Consider the following 21,616-nt stretch of genomic DNA (forward strand, 5'->3'; position numbering starts at 1 on the left):
AATATCATTAAATTAACATATACTGTAGTATGTTGTCCAAAATATCATCAAAAAGTCATAGTTTAGTATGTCATCTAAAATATTATTTTTAAAAAAGTTGCAGTATAGTTTGTTGCCAAAAATATCATAGTATAGTATGTTGTTTAAAATATTATAAAAATCCATCATACAGTATATCATTCAAAATGTCATGAAAGTCATATTTAGTATGCCGTCCAGAAAAACACAAAAAAGTCACAGTAGAATATGTCATCCAAAATATCATAAAAATTTCATAGAATAGTATGTTGTCCATCATATCACTGTGACCATGAACGGCCACATGGTCCCTGAAAGCTGAGGAAAGGACCAAACAAATACAAATGTGTCAAATACAAATATAAATGGGGGGAATACAGTATCCGCACTCTTCTCATTCACCTTAATTTCTGTGTTGAGTTCAATACTCACCCTCTGTTTTCCAAAGAGGCCGTGTGTCAGACTGCAGTTGAAAAGTTCAAATAATTTCCTCTCCTAACTACTTTTCCTTAACCTCGACAGAAAACGTTGTGAGGTCAAGCAAAGATGTGAAGAATTCATAAGGACTTTGAAGAAGAGACTGCACCTCTCCTGGGCTCTGTAATTATGCGATGGCGTATGTTACTGCTGTAGGTCTGCTGTGATGAAACCACAATGTTCACATGATAGACTACAAAAAGCACATCCTCCCCATACTAGCTTTTATGCAGAAAATAGAATAGAATGTCTTCCAGTACGGCAAAAAAAAAATGTCATAGTACAGTGTTATCCAACACATTATTAAAACGTCATAGGTATCTCATCCAAAATATCATGAAAAATGTCATAGTATAGTATGTCGTAAAAAAATACAAAAAAAACATGCTATAATTGAAAAAAATATCAAAGTATAGTATTTCCAACAACAAATAAAAAAAAGTCATCTTGTAGTATGTTGTCCAAAGTATCATGAAAATGAGATAGTATATAATGTCGTCTAAAGTATCATTATGTCATAGTATAGAATCTCTTCCAAAATATCATAAAAACATCATTGTATAGTATGTCAATAGTCATAATTCATAATACATATACATACATACATATATATATATATATAAATATATATATATATATATATATATATATATATATATATATATATATGGTGTTGGTTAAGTCTTGGTAGAGTCAGAGTCCATTCTCCTCCTGGCTGGAGCATAAGTCAGCCCCGTGGTGCTCATACGCTGTCAGTTTTGAATTTCTTATTGAATACATAATTTTTCCCACATTCTAACGGCAGTCTGTATTTCCAATAAACACTGACAGCCTTAGTTGCATTACTCAGTCCAGTTGTTTGGAATAAACAGAATTCAGACCAGTTTCTATCGACAGACAGCAAAGATGTCCAGGAACACTGACAGACGATGTGTGGGAGGCACGATGCACAAACAAAGCAGTGAGCTCCTGGCACCAAAAAAATATCACATTAAGGATTCAAGAATGCAGAAAATACTGTTTTTTTGTCACTGTAATTAATTTTACTTGATATTAAAATCAGTCCAATTTCAACAGGACATGAGACAAGGAAATGAGAGGAGGTAGTTACATTACAATGTTTGTGGGGTATACCGTGATCACCTAAACAATCGTAGAAGTGACAAGTGGCGATGAATGAGGAGCTTAGTACACCTCGTTAGAGCGGTCACAACCTCACATACAGCGAGCTCCGTCTGTAGAGACTCATTAGCTTCAGTAGCGGGGATGTTATGAAACCAAATCAAATGTACAATAAATATCTAGTATCAAGAAACACTACTGATCCCTTTTCAAGTAACTTCCACAATTTTCAGTGTATGACTTTCACAACACCATTCTGAACATTGCTGAAAATAATAATAAAAAAAAAAAAAAAACATGTGATGCATGCTTTGAGCCATCCAAAGAAAAAAAAACCACAGAGAATATTAAACATCTTAACACTTTCAATTTTGAAATTCTGTTTCAATCGAGAATCGGCTGTATTTGAAAGTCTTATTTATTCATTGTTGTGACTAGGATCTGTGTCAAAATCCTTCAAATGAAAGTTAATCACATGATGGCAGGTTTGTTTTCATACTGTAAGGACAGGACTGAGCAAGAAAATACTGAAAATGTTCCTAGCTGCCCTCATAATGTGAGAAAAAGTATTAAAAATTCTCAGATCCACTAAAGACGAGTCACTTGATCCTCGGCCAGTGCTCTAACCACCAAACTGCGTGACGCCTGCTCAGTGCTCAGTAAACATGAACTCCTCAGTGATGTCTATAACCAGAATGTGAAATAAAATGACAGCACAAAGACATATGTAGGTCAGAGTTTTAACACGTTTTAGAATTAGCCGGACTTATCCGAGTTGTCAGCGTCGCTCTGGTTCCCTCGTAAAAAAGCCTATGGGATTTTTCCATTGGATTATTCCAGAAAATAAGTTCTGTGTTTAAAAAAAAATGTTTATGATACTTACACGTTTTGCTCAGCAAGATCATTTTCACAAATTAACACCACTTTTTCGGATTTTTCAAGATTGAATGTAATCACCAGAAGGAAAAAGCTAATGTTAAACATACTACACTACAGTCACAAGACTTTACCGTCACTGTCACGAGGCTGTAAAGACATGTTCAGCATGACAACATTCTGCAGTCTCATTTAGCCGATTTAGCGACCGTCTTCTGTAAGAAGCATAAAAGCTTCGAAGTTCACAGTTGGGTATTGATTGACATATTTTACGTTGCACAACAAATCTTGAAGGTCTTTTCAGCTTGTGTTAAACCACAGACCTTATTTCAGACATCCAATCAAACACTCATTTTAGATGATTTGAAAAAGCCATATTTTTCAAAACTGCAATGGAAACCCTTTTTTGGCTTTTCTAGGTCACATGATGCTACGGCTATGTGCTTGTCAGTAGGAACTGGCTTAAATTGGATATGATGATGGCTAGTGTGACGGCTGCAATAGAAATAAAGCTGTTAATATTTTGAACATCCATTGCCATGCTTCTGGAATGTTATCACCAGAGAATAAGTCACAGAACATCATTCGTTTTGTGCAAATCCATAATGGAAACTCTCCTACTGACTTTGAGACGAGAGAACAGAAGGTGTTGAAACGCAAACTCATTTCAGTGTTTTAGTTCTAATTTCTGGTGCTTTCTTTTAAGGGGTCCATTTTTCAAACTGTCAGAAGAGGCGTTAAAAAATTATTATGACGTTGTAGTGGAATACAAGCAACATCGATTGCAAAACACAACCTCTAAATGCATGCGGAGAATTGCTGAAATGTTTTGACAACACACAAGACAAATCTCCATGACAAAGGCATGGTTAACGTAAGTGTGATATATATCCCCAAACTCAGTGCAGAGTGCTTTTATTCTCACTGAAACAAGTTGCCTTCCATTTTTAATGAATTATAAAAGTTTAAATATTTTTTGCAATTTTCACTTGCTCCCGCGATTTCGTTGTAAAAACACCTAAAACATCATGACATGCACTGAATTTTGTTTATAGAAGCTGACATAAAATTAGACATTTTAATTGCAACAGTTAAAAAAAAAAAATCCTGGAAGGAGTGATTAGCTGAGTAGTGACTAATTATGCTAAAGAATTCATCTCCTCTCTGGTGCTGGAAGAGTTTTCAACTGCCACGATAATTCACACAAATATAATACGCGGTCGCTGATCAAAGTCACTTAATGCAACAAGGAGAATTGTGTTCAGGTTTGCAGACTACTCAGTGAGCAGAGAGAACTCTTGTTGATTAAATTGGACTTTCTGGTGCAGAAGTAGTCCTGGAATCTGCTGACCACACAATAATCCTCAAATTTCTTTCATCACTTCACCTGCCTAAGCCTTTCTAAGTGTTAGAAAGGTACCTAAAGCAAGTACTCAACTTTGAAATAATCAGATCTTGTTTCTTGCACACAAATATTTTACAGTCCTACATGATGCATGATGGGTTTAGCGATGGAGCATTATTCCACAGTGAAAAATACCGATCTAATATCAAAAAGATGTATCAAAACTCCTACTCTCTACACGTTTCTATCAAAACCGGAGCGTTGTGACGACCTGCATGTAGTGCACATTTAACCATCCTCCACAACAATTCTCTTTTTTACAGAAGTCACACAGTGCTATATACAGAGCTTCACATATTAGTGCCTTGAAAAAAGGTGCTGGTTCAGTGAACAAAATGGTGCAGGTGATCGGCGAGGTCCTCTGAATGCTCCCGGAAAATGTGTTCAAGGAATCGCGTTCAAAGACCCAAAACTGACAAAACAAAATGAGACAAAATCTAATCAACATTTTCTGTTTTTGTGTGATCGACACTGGGTTTAAATTTAATTATAAAATTCAGTGTCATAAAAAAGTTTACCTGTTAGAATTGAAGTGCTGCTTCAGCGTTAGGTAAAGAAACTGGGGAAAAAAAGATGAGATAGAAAGCTTAAGTCATTAGATTTTAAAAATAAAAGCTGAGGACACAACAGAAAGCAGAGGAGATAAGGGTTAGGTCGGGAATATTTGGTGTTCTTCAGAGGATCAGCGGTCTAAACTAAAGAGAAGACTGAGGATTACGTGTTCAGACAGAGAGACATATCTTCAGTTGGACACAGTCACAGTGGAGGAAAAGGTCATGAAGAAAGACAGGATTGTTATCTAGGTCACATGACTCCAAGGCGTATTAATGCAAACCACTCCGCTCAGTAGGAACATGTAGGAGGGTCATTAACATGTAGTCACACTTTTTGGATTCGTCTCTGACCTGCGAGTGTTGTTTTGGTCTGCCCCTGATGAAGTCAGTTTGTTAATTTTTCTGGAAATTCTGGAAACTTTAGTTTAAGTGATATTAAAATGAAAAAACAGGAAATCAAATGTGGCATGAACATGTAAGGCAAACATAAACACAGGGAATAAAAGTAAAGGTCGTTTTAAAAGTCATTTCCATTTTGAATTCAATGATTAAATCGGTATTTAAAAATTACCACTTCAATTACAAATTTAATGTTTGCATTTTACAAAAAATATTTTTATTTTTTTTAAATGTTTGCTTTTCTTAATTTAACTTTCCCTTTTTTATACATTTTTGCTTTCTTTAATTTACCTTTTTTTTAAACTTTGCTTTTTTTAATTTAATTTTTTTAATTTAATTTTTTTAATGTTTGCTTTCTTAAATTTACCTTTACTTTTTTAAATGTTTGTTTTCTTAAATGTACCTTTACTTTTTAAAATATTTGCATTTTTTTAAAAATTATTTCCAGTTTTAAAATTACTTTTACTTTCAGTTTTCTAATTGTTTGCTTTTTGAATTTACTTTTTTTGAAATGTTTGCTTTTTTAATTTCCTTTTGTTTTTTACATTTTATTTTAGACATTTTTCTTTCAATTTACCTTTGCTTTAAATTTACTTTTTATTATTATTATTTTTTTTTAGATATTTGTATTTTTAATGTACTTTTTTAAATTAACCTTTTCAACTTAAGTTTTTTTTACTGACTTTTGCTTTTTTAAATTTACTTTTTTTGGGGATATTTGCTTTTTTATTTTTTTACTTTTTGCTTTCTTTAAATGTGTAATATAAATGTCCAGTGTGTAGGATTTAGTTGCATCTAGTGGTGAGGTTGCAGAACTGAAATTTCTCCCATGTGCGAAGCTTGTAGGAGCGCTACAGTGGCTGATTTGTCCGTTCTGGGCTACTGTAGACACAACATGGTGGACTCTGGGAGAGGACCCCCTCTGTGCTTAGATATAAACAGCATATTCTACGGTAACCAAAAACAAAACAATTGTTATTTTCAGGTAACAGTAAAGTTATGAATATTATTTACCATTTCTGCCAGCAGGTTCCGCTAAATCCCACACACTGGACCTTTAAATGCTAATTGAACTGATAGAATGGGTTGAATTGCTGATACATTTCCGAGAACTTAATTGGTTGAATTTCCTTAGTTGCACCCATCGGAGCAGAATTAGGTCACTACTGAAGACGCAATGTTTTCTAGAAAGTGGGAAATTTAGTATTCCTGCTTCACTGGATCTGATTATTAACTGACAGAATCAAACACTGAAAAATGACAGAATGACTCCGGTGGCTCACTATTGCCTCCAGAGGAAGCTGTTATCATAAAACAGCTCCAGATTGACAGATTTGGCCCTCAGATGGAACAAAACAACACAACAGCAAACAGAGAAGCATCCAGCCATTCACAGCACACCAAAGACAAAACAGTGACCAAATGATCCATCACACCCACCGGCTACAGACACACATACAGCATGTGCGCGCGTGTGTGTGTCTCATGAGTAGTAAGCCGATGATTTCTTGCTGGGGTGTGGTGGGAGTCGACGCATGGACAGAGGGGGGGGCACCCTGATGGAGCATGGAGGAGGAAGAGTGAGGTGAGTGTCGGCATGGCGATGGTAACGCTCAGTAAGTAGAGGCAGGAGCTTCACTGCCCTCAGCCTGCCAGGGACTTCAAACATCTTTTACTGCAGTAAAAAGGATGTTTGATGAAAAGCTGGTGGTAATATGAGCTTTAGGTATTTATCTCTTAAAAAACTTAAAAATCTTAAGCAAACAAAATATAAATCCTGTACAAACTGGATAATAAGCAGTGCCACAATATCTTGTGCGAACAACTTGTGTGCCCAAGATATTGATCTTGTATAAACAAGACAAATATGCAAACAGTAAATAACTTACATGCACAAGGCACATTATGGCTAAGTGAAAAAACTGAAAATAGTGCAAGCAAGATGAGGATCCTTTGCTAACAGGACAAGATACACACATATATACCTTCATCAAAACAGATTTATGGATCATGTGTAAACAAAAAAACTTTGCCAGAGAGGACTGTACTGTTCAAACCTACTATTTCTTGCTGTTATCATTATTATTAGTGCATTTTATTCCTACTGGGAAAAGTTCCCAGTGGGAAATTTCAAATGGAACTCCCACTGAAGTTGGATATCTGATTTTGAAAGTTGGAGGAATACTGAGCTCCATTTATTTTGGAAGTTGGAAATCAGAGCTGGGAGTGACCCAGGATCACTCGAGTTCAGTGCATTCCAGTAGCAAGTTGAAAAGCCAGACTGTTATTAGCAATACCAGTTTGAGCCAGGTTAGGCATGAGGCGTATTTTCAATAACCCTCAAATGGCACAAATTGAAATTACAAATATAAAATCCTCTGACTTTCTGAGTCAGAAATCTTCTGTTTTATATGTGTCTATTAAAGAAGCTTTACATTCAGTACTGTGCGACTTCTATATATGGACATGTTGCTGTTTGGATGCGCAAAATAGAGCGTAATGTGTTGTATTCAGGGTTTCTACACATTTTCAAACTTTTTTCTTTCCCTACTTGCAAGTGATTTAATTTCAGATAGCTGGAACACACAGGAAATGAAGAGGCGTAAACAAAACGTCACATCGACTACAGAAAATAAATTCACTGTTATGTTACCTTAAAGCTCATCCACTGAAGACTACTGTAACATTCATTACACGTAACAATATTCCATAACTTTTTTAGAAACTTTCAATGATTTCGATTAATGTCATGACTTTTCCAGGCATGGAAAATGTGATTGTGAAAGTACATGACTTTTTCCAGGTTTTCCATGACCACTGGAATCTTGGGTATTGCAAACAGTGGCTAAAACTGGCATAGCTTATAACATCTTAGTTTTCCGACTTTTTGCACTGGAACGTGGTCAACTCAGCTGACATGTAATTCCAAGCTCTGACTTCCGATGGCAAAGGAAAAAGCAGCGTAAGTTTGTTATTATATTTGAGTTACATAATGGTTGTGATGTTCTCTGAGGCAGGTCAGTAACAAATAATGGCAAAATAACTATAACTATATAATAACTAAAACTATATTTACATATATGAATAGTGCTGTAATCCAAACTAAATGAGCAAATATTGAAACTTTTAAGACCTTATCTAATCCACAAACATAAACTTTGGGTTTTTAAAATGACATAAAAATCATTGCACTCACTCTGAATTCAACCTTTAAAAAAAAATCCAAAATATGGCTATAATTTTTGCAAGACACTTCCAGCATTTCTACTCTGGCAGAGCTGAAACTCCTCACTATGATATGAAACAGATGGGTGCAGCTCAAGGGTAACACAGTGCTGACTGTATGAGGATACATGAAAGACTGAACTTGAATATTAAAAGCAAAGATCATATCCTCACCAGCTCGCCCGCACAGCCTCGATGTCACTCACAAGGTTTTGGGCCAGACAAATCCCAAAAATCTGTGGAAGAAAAAAAACAACAAAAATTGAGTTTTTTTTAGAATGGGAAATTATGCTTTTTTGTATTCTTTTTATTAGACCATGTTAAACACTTGAATGGAACTGACCTGCAGTAGAGCCACTCCAATGAAGATTCCGGCCACCAAGGTGAGGTTGTCCTGCAGCCACTTCTCAAACTGCGGCACACAGCCTTTCACGTTGATGTAGTCCTTTTGCTCCGAGTCCTGGGACCACAGATTAAAAAAAAAAAAGATTTTTATGATCCGCATCTTTTCAACTGACTTTGGAAAACCATATTTACCGCCACACGGTTGTTGCCTATTGAAGTTGCAGTTACAGTTCATATCTATGTCTTTGAAAACATCTTCACACAGAAGATCTCTACAATCAGCACAGTTTTAAGGTAGCTCTTAAGTTATGGCCAAAAACATGTTGTATGAGGTCACCTTGACCTTAGCCTTTGACCTTTGATCACCAGATTCAAATTAGTTCATTCTTGAGTCTGCTGTTTTTGGCCGTTTGTGCCAAATTTGAGGAAACTCCCTCAAGGCCATCTTCAGATACTAGGTTCACAAAAATGAGATGGAGGCAAGGTCACGGTGACTTTGACCTTCAAACATCAAATTCTAAACAGCCTACTGTTGAGTCCAAGTGAACGTTTGTGTCAGGTTTGAAGAATTTCCCTCAAGGTGATACTGACATATCGCATTCACAAGAATGAGACTGATGAGGTCACAGAGACCTTGACCTTTGACCACCAAAATCGAATCAGTTCATGGTTGAAAATTTGAATAAGTTCCTTGTAGGTGTTGCCAAGATATTGTGTTCACAACAATGTGGTCAACCAGAAAAATAATAAAATAATAACCTCTGGCCTCAGCTATCGCTGGTGCAGATGCATAAAAAGCAGACGACCGCACAAACTTCCTAAACTGTCAGACTTTTAATCTTCCTGGGAGAAAAATCATCGTGTTAAATCTTTGGGAACTTATACCAGAATGTGACTGGAAGCAAATCATCAGTCTCTGATAATCATTACCAAAAATCACTACAAACCTCCAATAAAACAAATAAAAACAGTACTGCAATGGCATCTGATGTCCAGATTATTCAGTTTCTCATTTTATCACGTCTTGTTCCTGTCTCCTCCACCTTTGACCTGTCTTCAAAACCCCTGTTAATATCACAAGCACTAAATATTGAACTATTATCGATTAGAGGAGATAGACTGTTATATTTTCTACAGAAAACTTTAACAGAAAGAAAAATAAAAAGCAGATGGGCAGTTGTGGGAGCGACAAAATGGAAGAGATGAATAGGTGAGAGTGATTAAGTCCAGTATATGTTACTTACTGGTTTGGCTCGAATGTCGTATCCACACTGAGTGTTTATTACATCCTCCTGGAGACACAGAGAAGAAACTTTATAGCTAAAAACGACCATGTGAACATGCTGAGGCTGATAGGAATGTCATTAGTTTTGCAGGTGTTTGATCATAAATTAGTCAGAATCAGGGCGACATTGAGCCCCCGCTCATTTCTGGCCCTGGAGGACTATACTCCGTACACATGTGGGCATGCATGCAGAGTGAGGGACTGTATCGTACCGCTGGGTCCTTGGTGCAGCAGGAGAAGGGGACACCACACTTTTCTCGACTTGGATTCCCATCAGTACAGTTGAAATAGATGTTCAGGTTCCAGTCGTCTGCTCCGAACGCACCGCAGCACTCCCACTGAGGTCGAACACACAGGAGAGAAATGTTAAAGGGTCATATTGTATTCTAGATCTCTTTGATTTGTGGACAGACAGGATAAAGATTCAGGCTCATCTCTCATGGACCTGACTGGCTTCCTTTGCAGCGTGTCCATGTGCACACTGTCCCCATAGCCAACTTCACCTCATTTCAATAAGGAACTGTTGTTGTTGTTGGCCTAAAAGAGTCGTTATCTGTGTTCTACCTGTAAGGACCTGCAGTCACAGCCCAACACATTTTATTTCTCACCGTGAATCCTCATTTACAGTTATTTCATGTAGCTGCAAGAAACTCCTGCCAATTTCAAACTCCAAATGCTGAAGAAGGCTGAGATATGGTTGAAAGCTCTGGAAAAAATTAGTAAGTCATATTTATTTGTAATTTCCAAAGTCAAGAATAAACTTTTGTGTCAGTGAACTTGCTGTATTTTTTAACATACGTATTCCTGAGTGAAGTCGATGAGGTTCTGCAGATCGATGTCGTCCCGGTACGCCCGGATGTTATTGTTGATGAACAGGTTGAGCTGGTCTTTGATCCAGTCCTTAAAGACAAACGCCAGGACTCCCGTTGTCAGCTCCAAGAAAAAGATGATTCCCAGAAACACAGAGAACTACAGCAGGAAGACACACAGTGACATACCACCCTGTCAGTTTTCCCATCATTCATCACTGTGCTGTGCAAACTGGAGGTTTTATGATGGAACGTACAAACTTGAGTAGAAAGGTGTTTTCCCGCAGTGCTCCGATGCATCCTGCGAAGCCAAGGATGAACATGACCCCCCCGACCACCATGAAGAGCCAGACTGGGTCCAGCCCCCCCAAGTCTGTGATGGACGACAGGTTGGACAGAACCCCCTGTAAGGGACAGACAGAACACAGAGACACAGTCAGTATGAGGCACAAGGCTGTGTCTCTCTCAAGACAGGAGACATTTGTCAAAAGGCTTCCAGAAAGGAACTCGAATGAACTCAGAGTAGAAACGATGCTGCTGAAGCTGTAAAATAATGTGTTATCCTTAGATATGGTTTGCACTTTGATTTATTAATACAGTCAAAAATAGGACAGCACTCCAATATAGTGGGGTTTTTTTTGCTGCCACACGGACATTTCGGGCCAGACGTCTTTCTTCAGCATGTACAACTGGCAATAACACCAATTGACAATTGTTCACGCTGAAGAGGGGCATCTGGCCCGAAGTGTGTGGCAATATAAAAACACTATATTGGAGTGCTGTTCTATTTTTGACTGTATTTATATCCGCTTTAAGGATTCAGCACGCAGTTTTAAAAAAAATCACAAAATGTTAAATTGCGAGTAAGCGTAATATGTTTGCTTTGAACTTTAATTTATTACATTTTTTCACTTATTTAGATTTAAAATACTAAACTAGATACCTGGGAATATAAAGGGATTCAGTGAGATGTTTATTTGGAAGAGGATTTATTTCTAATTTCTGTCACCTTCAGTTTAACCCTCAAACACCTGTACTGCATTCAAACACCTCTCACAAGCATGGCACCTGAGAAAATTGGCTTGACTGCATGAATATATGGGGAGGAATGTGTTACAGAATACAAGAGCGACTTTGCAAAAAAAAGGTGCCAAGAAAATGCCCTACAAATTAGCTGGGGAACCTAGAGAAAAATGTCCCAAAACTATATTAATAATGTGAAACCAAAAGTCAGTGTAGTAAGTTACTTTACACACTTTCACAAAGTACTTTACGAAGGTTTTTTACCTAACTACGCACAAGACAGAGGTTTACGTCATGTCGTGTATGTAGTTATTCTAACAGAAATTTGGTTCTTTTTGTTTTCTGAACCTAATCAAGTGTTCTTCTGTCCCTATACATAACCAAACTGTGACTGTTTCACAACAAAACTGCAACTGTTTATAGTAGATTTTGCACTGCCATTTTTTTCATGTCACCAGCACGTTATTCTAACACATTTCTTGCCCACCATGGTGAATGGGTCAAACAAACAAGGACTTTCAACCAGGAGACCGCTGTCTGTGTCCGGTGTGAAACCAAAAGTCAAAGTAGTTTCCTGACTTTACAGACTAAAAGTAACTACTCAAAGTACCTCGGTTACTTAATTTTTCTGTAGGTAGTTATTTTACTGAAAACCAAAAATTCTCTTAGTGTCCAGTGTGAAACCAAAAGTCAACGTAGTAAGTGAATTTAAGGACTTTATATAACTGCATAAAGTACTTTATGTGGGTTCTTTACATAATTACACACATGCACATAATACACATTTACATCACTACTGTCATGTACATAGTTATTTTAACCAAAACCACATCAAAATTGATTCTTTTTGTTTTCTAAGCTTTATCAAGTGTTATTCTGTCTCTAAGCCAAACTGCGACTGTTTTGCAACAAAACTGCAACTGTTTATGGTAGATTTTGCACTGCCATTGTTTTCATGTTGCTAGCACATTTTGTTCCCACCACTACATAAGCTGTCATTAAATGTTCATTCAACACATTTCTGTGAGACTGTGTTGCTACTAACAACACTCTTATTCTTTTTCCCAGTATCATCACCAATAACTCTGGTGTCTCTACTTACCTTCTCACTCCATGCCCACAGTCCAATTCCAACCAAGGCCATGCCCAGCAGCTGCAAAACACCACAGGCGTGTCAGATCACCAGATGTTGATGTAAAACGACATGATGGCAATCTATTGTGTTGTTAATCAATAAGAATACAAATGAATTCCCTCTGAGGTCGCTGTAACCCTCAGCCGTCTCGATTCCATGTTGTCTTTTATTCTGTCTCAGTGAGATATCACAGCTTCATATATATATATATATATATATATATATATATATATATATATATATATATATATATATATATATATATAACACTTTCAAGTAGGGCAGGGGCAATATGGAGAAAATCAAATATCGCAATATTTTTTGACCAAATACCTAAATATCAATAATGTGACAATATATTAGGGTTGACTCTTTGTGCTCTCAAAACATTTTACACAGTGATATTTTGATCAATAGTCACCAATAATATGGATATAATCACTAAGTGGGCAAAGGGAAATAACAGAACAGTTTGAACATTTGGGTAAATTCAAATAACAACACATTACTGTGATGCAGTCTTTAAAACTAGAAAAAGACAAAACTTATATGAGGACATCCAAAATCTAAAAAAAATATTGAAATAATATCAATATATTTTCCAGCCCTACATTTAAGTAAGATTTGATTTTTTTCCAACTGACCCCTTGCTCCCCTATTTATATAAAATGTTTATATAACTGGACAAAAATGTACATTAAAGTAGGACTGGGACATATAAATTATTATTTTATTGATATGAGAGTTAAATTTTGTATATTGTGTTTTATTCTCGTGGTATTAAAGCCTGCATTACAGTAAAATGTTTTTAATTTTCTGAATTTACCATACTGTTCTAGATATTCTATTATTTTCCTTTACCGATCAGATTATTTATCAAAACTATCATTGTGCAAATATTTTGTGATAGTACCAGCAGTCAACCCTGCAATCTTGCAATACCATTATCAAGGCATACCACAGTATTTGCACAAAAATATTGTGATATTTGATTTACTCCATATGATCTGAGCCTGAATTAAAGCTGAAAAAAATGAGCAGCTTATTAGATTAGTGATTGGATAGATAAAACTATAATTAACATATTCAAGTAAGGGAGTGTACTTTATTTATCAAAGAAGGGGGTGTGGATGGGGTGTGACTTTCTTTTATCTTTTCTTTCTTTTTAAATCGTGATCCTCTGGAGCTACAAATGTTTTTCCTTGAAGCAAGAGTTCTGAGGGTATTAAAAATACATACAAAATGTTGCCATTTAAAGTTGATTGTCCCTCCCCGGTGCTTTAAAAAGAATTAAGTGCCTCCCTTATCTTCCACCACCCCTTCCCCTTTGATAAATAACAAACGGTCCCTAAGATTTGAAAAAAAGTTTCAACTAGCCCTGTGACCCCTTATTATTCATGCAAAATATGACAAAAATTTATACCCAGCTAGCAGGAAACGTTTCCACAACACTATAAGTTACAAGAATGTTTTAAAGAAAACATTTTAATCTAATGTTCAAAGAACATTAAGGATGTTTATCGTTTTAAATAATTTTATGTTCCTGTAAGATTAAATCCTAACTCTGTGTGTGTGTGTGTGTGTGTGTGTTTGTGTGTTTGTGTGTGATATGAATGATGGAGCTGCAGGCTGACACTGGGGCGCTGAGCTGTCATTGGTTCAGTAGAGAAAGCCGATTAGCTGTATATGTATGTGTGTGTGTGTGTGTGTGTGTGTGTGTGTGTGTGTGTGTGTGTGCGTGTGTGGTGAACAGAGCAGCTGCTTTAACCCGGACATTACCGGACCAATATAATCACGATAAGACCTGAGAGCTCTGCTATGACTGAGTATGAACTTGACCGGTATAACGGTGCTGAGGTGCGCCGATGCTCGCGGCCTTCCTCCCCATTGGCCGGTGGTCATGATAACAAGCAGCTGCAGCCGCGCAGAATAAAACACAAAGCTTCTTACCCAGAACAGGATGTTGAATCCGAAAATGAAGTATTTGATGCAGCAGCTGACTTCGTGGCCTTTGTAGTGATTCCCCGACATGTTTGAGCATCATCAGCGGAGTGTGTGTGAGAGAGAAAAACACGGCCTGCTTCACAGGCTTTGTGTGCGGAGGGACGGAACAGGTTCAGCGCTCCGGGGATGCATTTCACTGGGTCCGCTTCAAATGTCCTCACACCGCTTCACGGCCACACCGGGAGCATGGCGGAAGGAGGTCAGCACGCGCTCACACACGCAGAACCGGAGACAGAACGCGGTCGGTATTGCAGTAAAGCGCACAATAAAACCACTCCGATGTTTTCTGGGCAAATTGCGCCTACAGGAGGGAGGACCGCTGCTGCGGCTGCTCGCCCGTGATTGGCTGGAAAAAGAGTTGAAAGACTGATAATGCCACCAATCACAGTAGAGGATATATATGGCACTTCCTGTCTCCTTGATGATGATGTACCAGAGCCATAGAAAATCTATTTCTAAGGATCAGTGGTGCAGTAACGATAACAGAGATCCCGCTAATAATGATAGTAATAATAATAATAATAACAACAACAACACATATACACACACACACACATATATATATACATATTCTATAATAAATTTGGCAGTATTTTAAAATTACATTTTAAAAAATCAGTAAAAACTCCTTTACTGATCCTCCAAAAATTTGACAAAGATTTTAAAGAAAAATAAATTTGCCAAATATTTTTTTAAGTCATCAATTATTTTTAAAGGAAGGCATTACTCTGTGTCATGTCGCTGTGAGTGCCTTATCAGCCTGCCTCTTGCAAGAAGTTAGTTAGAAGAAAAATCACACCAGACATGAAGGATCTGTGTGGTGGAATTTTCAAAGGTAGGCATATTTATTAAACATTTTAGAGTTTCAGAGATCTTAGGGAACAGATTTATGTAACTTTATACAAAAAATGAAATCAATTTTTATTTATTTATTTTTCTAAATGCTCTTCCAAACAGTGGATTTGGCCATTTATGGTAAAAGTAGTGAAGCTAATCTGATTAAACTAAAATTTGCTAAGACATGAATAATTCTGATTATTCATTGTACATTCATCTTATGCATTTTATATACTTTTTTTTTTTTTTTTAACTGTCTAAAAGCCAACTCAACCTTTTGGTAAAACACCAAAATGTTGAGTTGGCTTTTTATGGTAAAAGTAGTGATGCTAAGTCAAAAAAAAAACACATTTTTTATGAAATATAAAGGAAGGATGGATATTCATGATGTAAATGCCATATCTTTAATGTTAGTCCATTATATATTTGGTTAAAGAAATTATATCAGTTTGATTTTTTTCACCATTTCTGAGATGTTTTTTTTTAAAAGTCCTGTAATGGTAGGCTAAATATGTCTGGAAATGATATTAGTGCTGCTAATAATACTAATTCCATGGTCACAAATTGATAATTGTTGGTATACTAATGTATTTCAAGCTTTTAACAGTAAATGATTTGTAATTTTGATATTTTTTCCTCTGTTTTACCATTACCATGAATGCCCACCTCAACTGTTTGGCAGAGGGCTATATTTAAAAATTATGGGGTATGTTAGAAGAAAAAAAAAACACTGATTCTTGTTATTATAGCCCAAATGAAATAAAAATGCAAATATTTTTTCTCCCCTTGCTTTTTTTCTGGGTGAGGAGGTTAAAGAGTTAAGAGTTACACTTTAATCTCACCATTATCATTCTGTGTCCTCGTCCTGCTGCCAATTTTGTATGTGACGTTCTACATTATATCCACCATATATTAAAGTTTGATGAAAAAGACTTGTGATCAGCTTCACTCTGATGGTGGTCCCAGTAAGAGTTAGAAGTGCATAGGGTGTGACTGGTAAAGCACCAGTAAGGGTTCACTCAGAGAGCCTCTGTTCAGACAGTAAAGACTCTGAGTCAGCGCTTCATGAAGGACAAGACTGCCGCTCTCGTCTGTGTAGCGCAGCTGAAAGCCCAGAACCTCCTGAGGCCTCATGGGCAGAACAGCTGACACATCAAACACATCATATCCAGAGGGGGAGCGTTGGTCCAGGGTTAGCAGCCTCTCCGCCAGGGCAGGACTCTCCTTTAGAGCTCCCTGTGACGCAGTGACACTGTGCAGGGTGACCGTCACGCTGATGGGACGGGGGTGCAGGGTTTTCCTGAACAAAACCAGCTCTGCAGCCAGCATGGAGGGGTTCAGGCCGCTGACGTTGAACCAGATCCACCCTGGAGGAGCGTGAGCTGGAGCTGCACCATCCGAAGATAAAAACAGTGAAAAGGAAAATTAAAGCTGCAGTAAAACTCTTTGAAACCTGGAACATCGGTTTTCTTTTGCTGCGTTCAGACACCTTCACAAGTATTTAAATCTCTTAAATGCGAGTAAACTGGTTTGATTTCTTATGTAAACATGGGGACAAAAGGAGCAACTTGGCAAGACATATTCCTGGAAATTTCATGAAATTGGTATATGGTGACAAGAAAATGACCAATGGTCAGTTCCTTGTTTTTTCTTTTTTCTTTTTGGTTCAGGTAATTTTTGCTAATTTCATGCAAATTTTTGGGTCATTTCTTGTTTAGTTGCTCATTGCCTTCTTTCCATATTTTTAAAGGGACTCAGGCTGATTTGCTCAGGTTAGGGTTAAAAAGTCATACTGACACATTTGTAAGATTTTACTGTTTTTGCTCCTTAACTTCAAATCATGTCCCCTGTACTTTATATTTTTGCTGACCATGCAATGGAATTTTAGATTTTCAAATGTATTTCTGCCTTAATTGTTGACATCTGTTGGTTTCTGTTGGTTTCTGTTTGCTATAGAAAATTTACTTACGCAGTGTAATCTATCACATTCATGGATGGATTACTTAGTAAGCATAGGCCCAGAGGCCCAGAGTGTCAGGGGGGACTCTGGCCTTCACATGCAATATGTCTCAAATTAACACACACCGACCAGAAAGAGACACAAAAAAGGACACAAAAAGATCACAAAGAGATGCAAACAAACTGTAGTGAGACACAAAATAACTTTGAAAGTGGGCAAAACTAGCACAAAGAGATACAAAATGACTACAAAGACACACAAAATTACATAAAATTACTAATTACAAAGTGCCCCATATGATAACAAAGACCAAAACACCTACAAAAAGACACACAACAACTACAAGGGGACACAAATGACTACAAAAATACACAAAAAGACCAAAAGAGACATAAAATTACCTTAGATAAATGTAATTAACTAATCAACAAGGCTACAAATAGAAACAAAACAACTACAAAGAGTCCCACATGACGACAAAAAAGAGACAAAATGTCTACAAAGAGACCAAAACAACTACAAAAAGACACAAAATGACCACGGAAAGACACACAACGACTGCAAAGAGGACAAAAACAACTACAAAAATGATTATAAATCTCTTCAGAAATTTGTGTAACCTTTTTGCTGTATTACATTTGGGAACAGGAGGTGAACCCTTGTTATTGTTTAGAATGTGCTGCTGATGCATATGTTATATGTTGCGATAGAGGTTGATGCAGTGATGCCTCTTTTGGTTCCACAATGCTGGCATGCTGTCTAAAATCACATACTGGCGCATAATTATGGTGTATCATAAAAACAGATGCTAAAACTGAGCTCAAACAGTAAAATTGAACAGCACTGTTCAAATATAAACCAAGATTATATCTTGATTATGCCTAAAACATTTTCAGCAACATATTTTAGCTTAACATTTCTAAGACAAGATCATATGTTACCAGCCGGTAGGGAAACTGGCATTAAGTCATTCATCAGTAGGGTTTATTGGTCAGGTATAGCGCAGCACATTTTGGTAGTTGTAGGGTTTTTTTTGTTTTCTCTGGTCATGAAGCACCAACTGAAGTTGGTGCTTCATGATAGTGACTAATTTTAAGACAAAAGCAGTAAAACACGTCAATTCTTGGGCAATAAATGAAATGACAGTGTGTCATCTGAAAAGTGTCACTTGGTGAACCCACAGAAAATTATCATCTGCTCTCAAACTTGTACAGAGCTCCTTTTTTTCTTGCTTTATACATCACAACTTCACTGTTTTGGATCAGTCCTAGCACCCTCCTCTATCTTGTTTCGAGCAGGAGTGGGCAAATCAATTTCAGTGAAATAGCTCCAACGCACACATTTCTTGGCTTCTTTAAGCTAATTGCTGCTGTTATGAGGAGCCAGATTTTTCTTTAATTGGTGGAGACCAAAATAGAGCTCAAAAAAGACTGAACGTCGGAGTTACATTCATGAGGTAGACACAAAAAAGACTCCAAATGAGCTTTACAGTTGTTTTTTTAGCTAGTTCGGACCAAGCAAATTGATTGATCGAGAGGCATTCCTTGAGAGCTGATATACAGTGCAACATCACTGGGACTTTTTACTCTGCATGTATCACTCCGCTTTAAAGCTGTTCTAAACCATTAATTAGCCTCACACTAATGGTTGGTACTAGTTATCTAACGTTACTGTAGATTGTATAAATGTTGAAAGAGTTAGAAATTATGTCTGACCAGTATCGTCACTCAAAAAAATACCTGACCAAATTTCCACCTGATACAAAAGCCCTCGACCTGCAGCCCAGAAGGGGAGCAGCTGCAACAAATGGGTTTTGGTGTACAACCATTCACTGGGAATAAAGCAGCTGTCCCATTTGTTACAAAGATGTGCCATTAAGCAGGGACACGCTCGTTTGTCGACTATATAGGCTGTTTGCCAACATGTTTGCCATACCAACTTAATATGATGATAATATGTTAGTATAACTAATATTATGTTTACAGCCTGTTCTGCTGCCCCTGAGTGGCCAAAAAAAGCAAACTTCAGTGCATTTATGGTGTGTGTACTTAAACTAGGACACTCGGTTTGTTTTCCTATTTGGTAGGCTTAACTTTTAGCATGTTGACATCTGCTCAGAACCCCAGCAGTGATGCCACAGAAGGTGTTTTGCAGATGGAAAACTTCCAGGTAGGCTAGCGCAAAAACATCATCACTGGAACACTGCTTATGCTAATCAGTTGTTCTTTTCTACTTTTAATTCACTAAAACATGAAATGTAAAACATCACTCTCAGATAGTTTTTTTTATAAAGCCATGTAAAGTAGCTGTGACTGCTTCAAAACAAGATCATTCATTTCAAATCCTTACCAACAACACTCCGAAAACTTTGCACCAGTGTTCCATCTGAACTCCCAAAGTCCTGAGTTTCCAGTGAGTCCAGACGCTGATAGATCCCCCTCATGTAGGGATGGGGTTTAGCCTGGTGGTTCGCAGACACTTTATTAATATGTAACATTTCCAAAATGGCTTTGTTGCGTTCCTGGTCGTCCTCTGCATCTCTACGGTGATCCATCAGCAGCAAGCCTGAGACGTAACTCAGCAGGAGGAAGATCAGTGTTACGTCAAAAAATCCCAAACAGACTCCTCGGAACATTCTGAGTTCAAATAATTTCCAACAGCTCTGATCTGATCCTGGATCTGCTCTTGTTTTACTGTCAAAGTTCCACCTGGCAGGCGACTCTAACAGTCTGAGCACTAATAGGTCTGCAGGAACCACAGGGGCCGTCAGGACTTAGTGAAGCAGGCCCAATCTGAAGCAGAGGAATGTTACTTCCTTTTGACAAACACTGCACCATGGACTACATTGAGACACAGTCCTGCACAGACACTGGGCCGAGGCACCGACTGGAAACACTGGACTCAAGAGCAGTAAGGTATGACTGTGCAGACTCAATATGAACTTACACAGTTATACATAGAATGTCTTCATCATTCTAGATGAAGCAGTGAAGAGAATTTCATCAACCCTTTGAAACCTGAGCAAAGTGGTATCTTTCAAAAATATGGAAAGAAAGCACAAGTTACAAGAAAATGACCTAAAATGAGACACAAAGAAAAAAGAAATGTTAAAAATAAAAAAAAAGAAATGAAAATAAATACACATTTATTTACAAATACAAGTTAAGGCTGTCAAACAATATTTTTTTTAAATCACAATTAATTGCAGAATTTCAATCAATCACAGCTAATCACATTTATTCAATCACATATTTTAAATTTTTGCAGTATTTTGCAGTACAAAACAGTTTTGAAGTCCATATTGACAAGGCACAGCAATTCATACCTGACAACAAAAAACTGCACGAGACTAGCATAAAGTGGGCATATGTGTAAAGAGGAGACTCATGGGTACCCACAGAACCCATTTTCATTCACATATTTTGAGGTCAGAGGTCAAGAGACCCCTGTGGATTGGACATGACATTTTTCCACTGACAAAATTTAAACTTTGGAGCATTACTTAGCCCCCTTCCTGAGAAGCTAGTAAGGCATGGCTAGATTGCCACTGGATTTCTCAGGTCTTCTAGTTTCACATTATACCAGTATAGACAAATCTCGCGAAGAACTGGAAGTAAACTACTTGGCATTACTGTGGTGGCATCTTCCTCACTCCCACCCCTGTTTGAATGCAAGCAGCCCTACTTTTAACTTTACTTTCTGTATGATGTTACTTTTGAAAAAGTAGCGGCGAACTTAAATAATAGCATATGCACAACATCATGAAAATACGCATGGATGTTTTATAGTGAAGTTGGGAAAATGCGGGACAAATCCCCTCCCTTTTTGATCCAGTCGCGGACAGTGCATTTTATGTCAAATGAATGTTATTTGGATTGCCATATTTCAGGTGGAAAAATAAAGGACACCATGCTGCCCTACACCAAAGGGACACAAATCAAGAGGGGGCCTGGGGGCCCTCCTCTAGGAGATTTTGAGAGACACTTAACTTCCTACAATCTGATGAATTCTTAAGCAGTAATTTGTGCTGTTTATGCAAAAATTTAAAGGCCATGGCTACTCTCAACATGAATGAAAAGGAAATAATGAGTAAATGAGGGTATAAAGTTAGATAAAAATATCAATCTGTAGACTGTCAAAAT

General features: G+C 37.3%; 2 protein-coding genes across 4 annotated transcripts; both read right to left on the reverse strand.

Annotated features, from left to right (window-relative positions):
- Positions 1-1,515: 1,515 nt before the first annotated feature.
- On the reverse strand, positions 1,516-15,029 carry tspan5a (tetraspanin 5a). 3 transcript variants are annotated; one of them, XM_042512523.2, is made up of 11 exons: positions 14,624-15,029; positions 12,641-12,691; positions 10,773-10,919; positions 10,505-10,675; positions 9,919-10,044; positions 9,666-9,713; positions 8,420-8,536; positions 8,251-8,312; positions 6,292-6,407; positions 4,417-4,457; positions 1,516-4,310 (listed from the first exon to the last, which is right to left on the reverse strand). In XM_042512523.2, the coding sequence occupies exons 1-9, from the start codon at positions 14,702-14,704 to the stop codon at positions 6,335-6,337; spliced, it is 876 nt and encodes a 291-aa protein (XP_042368457.1). In that variant the 5' UTR covers positions 14,705-15,029; the 3' UTR covers positions 1,516-4,310; positions 4,417-4,457; positions 6,292-6,334. The 3 variants fall into 3 exon arrangements, with proteins under 3 accessions (XP_042368457.1, XP_042368459.1, XP_042368458.1); XM_042512525.2 differs by lacking the exon at positions 6,292-6,407; XM_042512524.2 differs by lacking the exons at positions 1,516-4,310; positions 4,417-4,457 and having other exon boundaries at positions 6,406-6,526.
- Positions 15,030-15,847: 818 nt separating this feature from the next.
- Positions 15,848-20,194, reverse strand: LOC121962386 (uncharacterized). Its single transcript, XM_042512647.2, has 2 exons — positions 19,824-20,194; positions 15,848-16,902 (listed from the first exon to the last, which is right to left on the reverse strand). The coding sequence occupies exons 1-2, from the start codon at positions 20,107-20,109 to the stop codon at positions 16,487-16,489; spliced, it is 702 nt and encodes a 233-aa protein (XP_042368581.2). The 5' UTR covers positions 20,110-20,194; the 3' UTR covers positions 15,848-16,486.
- Between the last annotated feature and the right edge of the window lie 1,422 nt (positions 20,195-21,616).

The sequence above is a fragment of the Plectropomus leopardus genome, chromosome 23 (assembly GCF_026936395.1).
Source record: "Plectropomus leopardus strain MGB_pleo_1.0 chromosome 23, ASM2693639v1, whole genome shotgun sequence".
Classification (NCBI taxonomy): Eukaryota; Metazoa; Chordata; class Actinopteri; order Perciformes; family Serranidae; genus Plectropomus; species Plectropomus leopardus.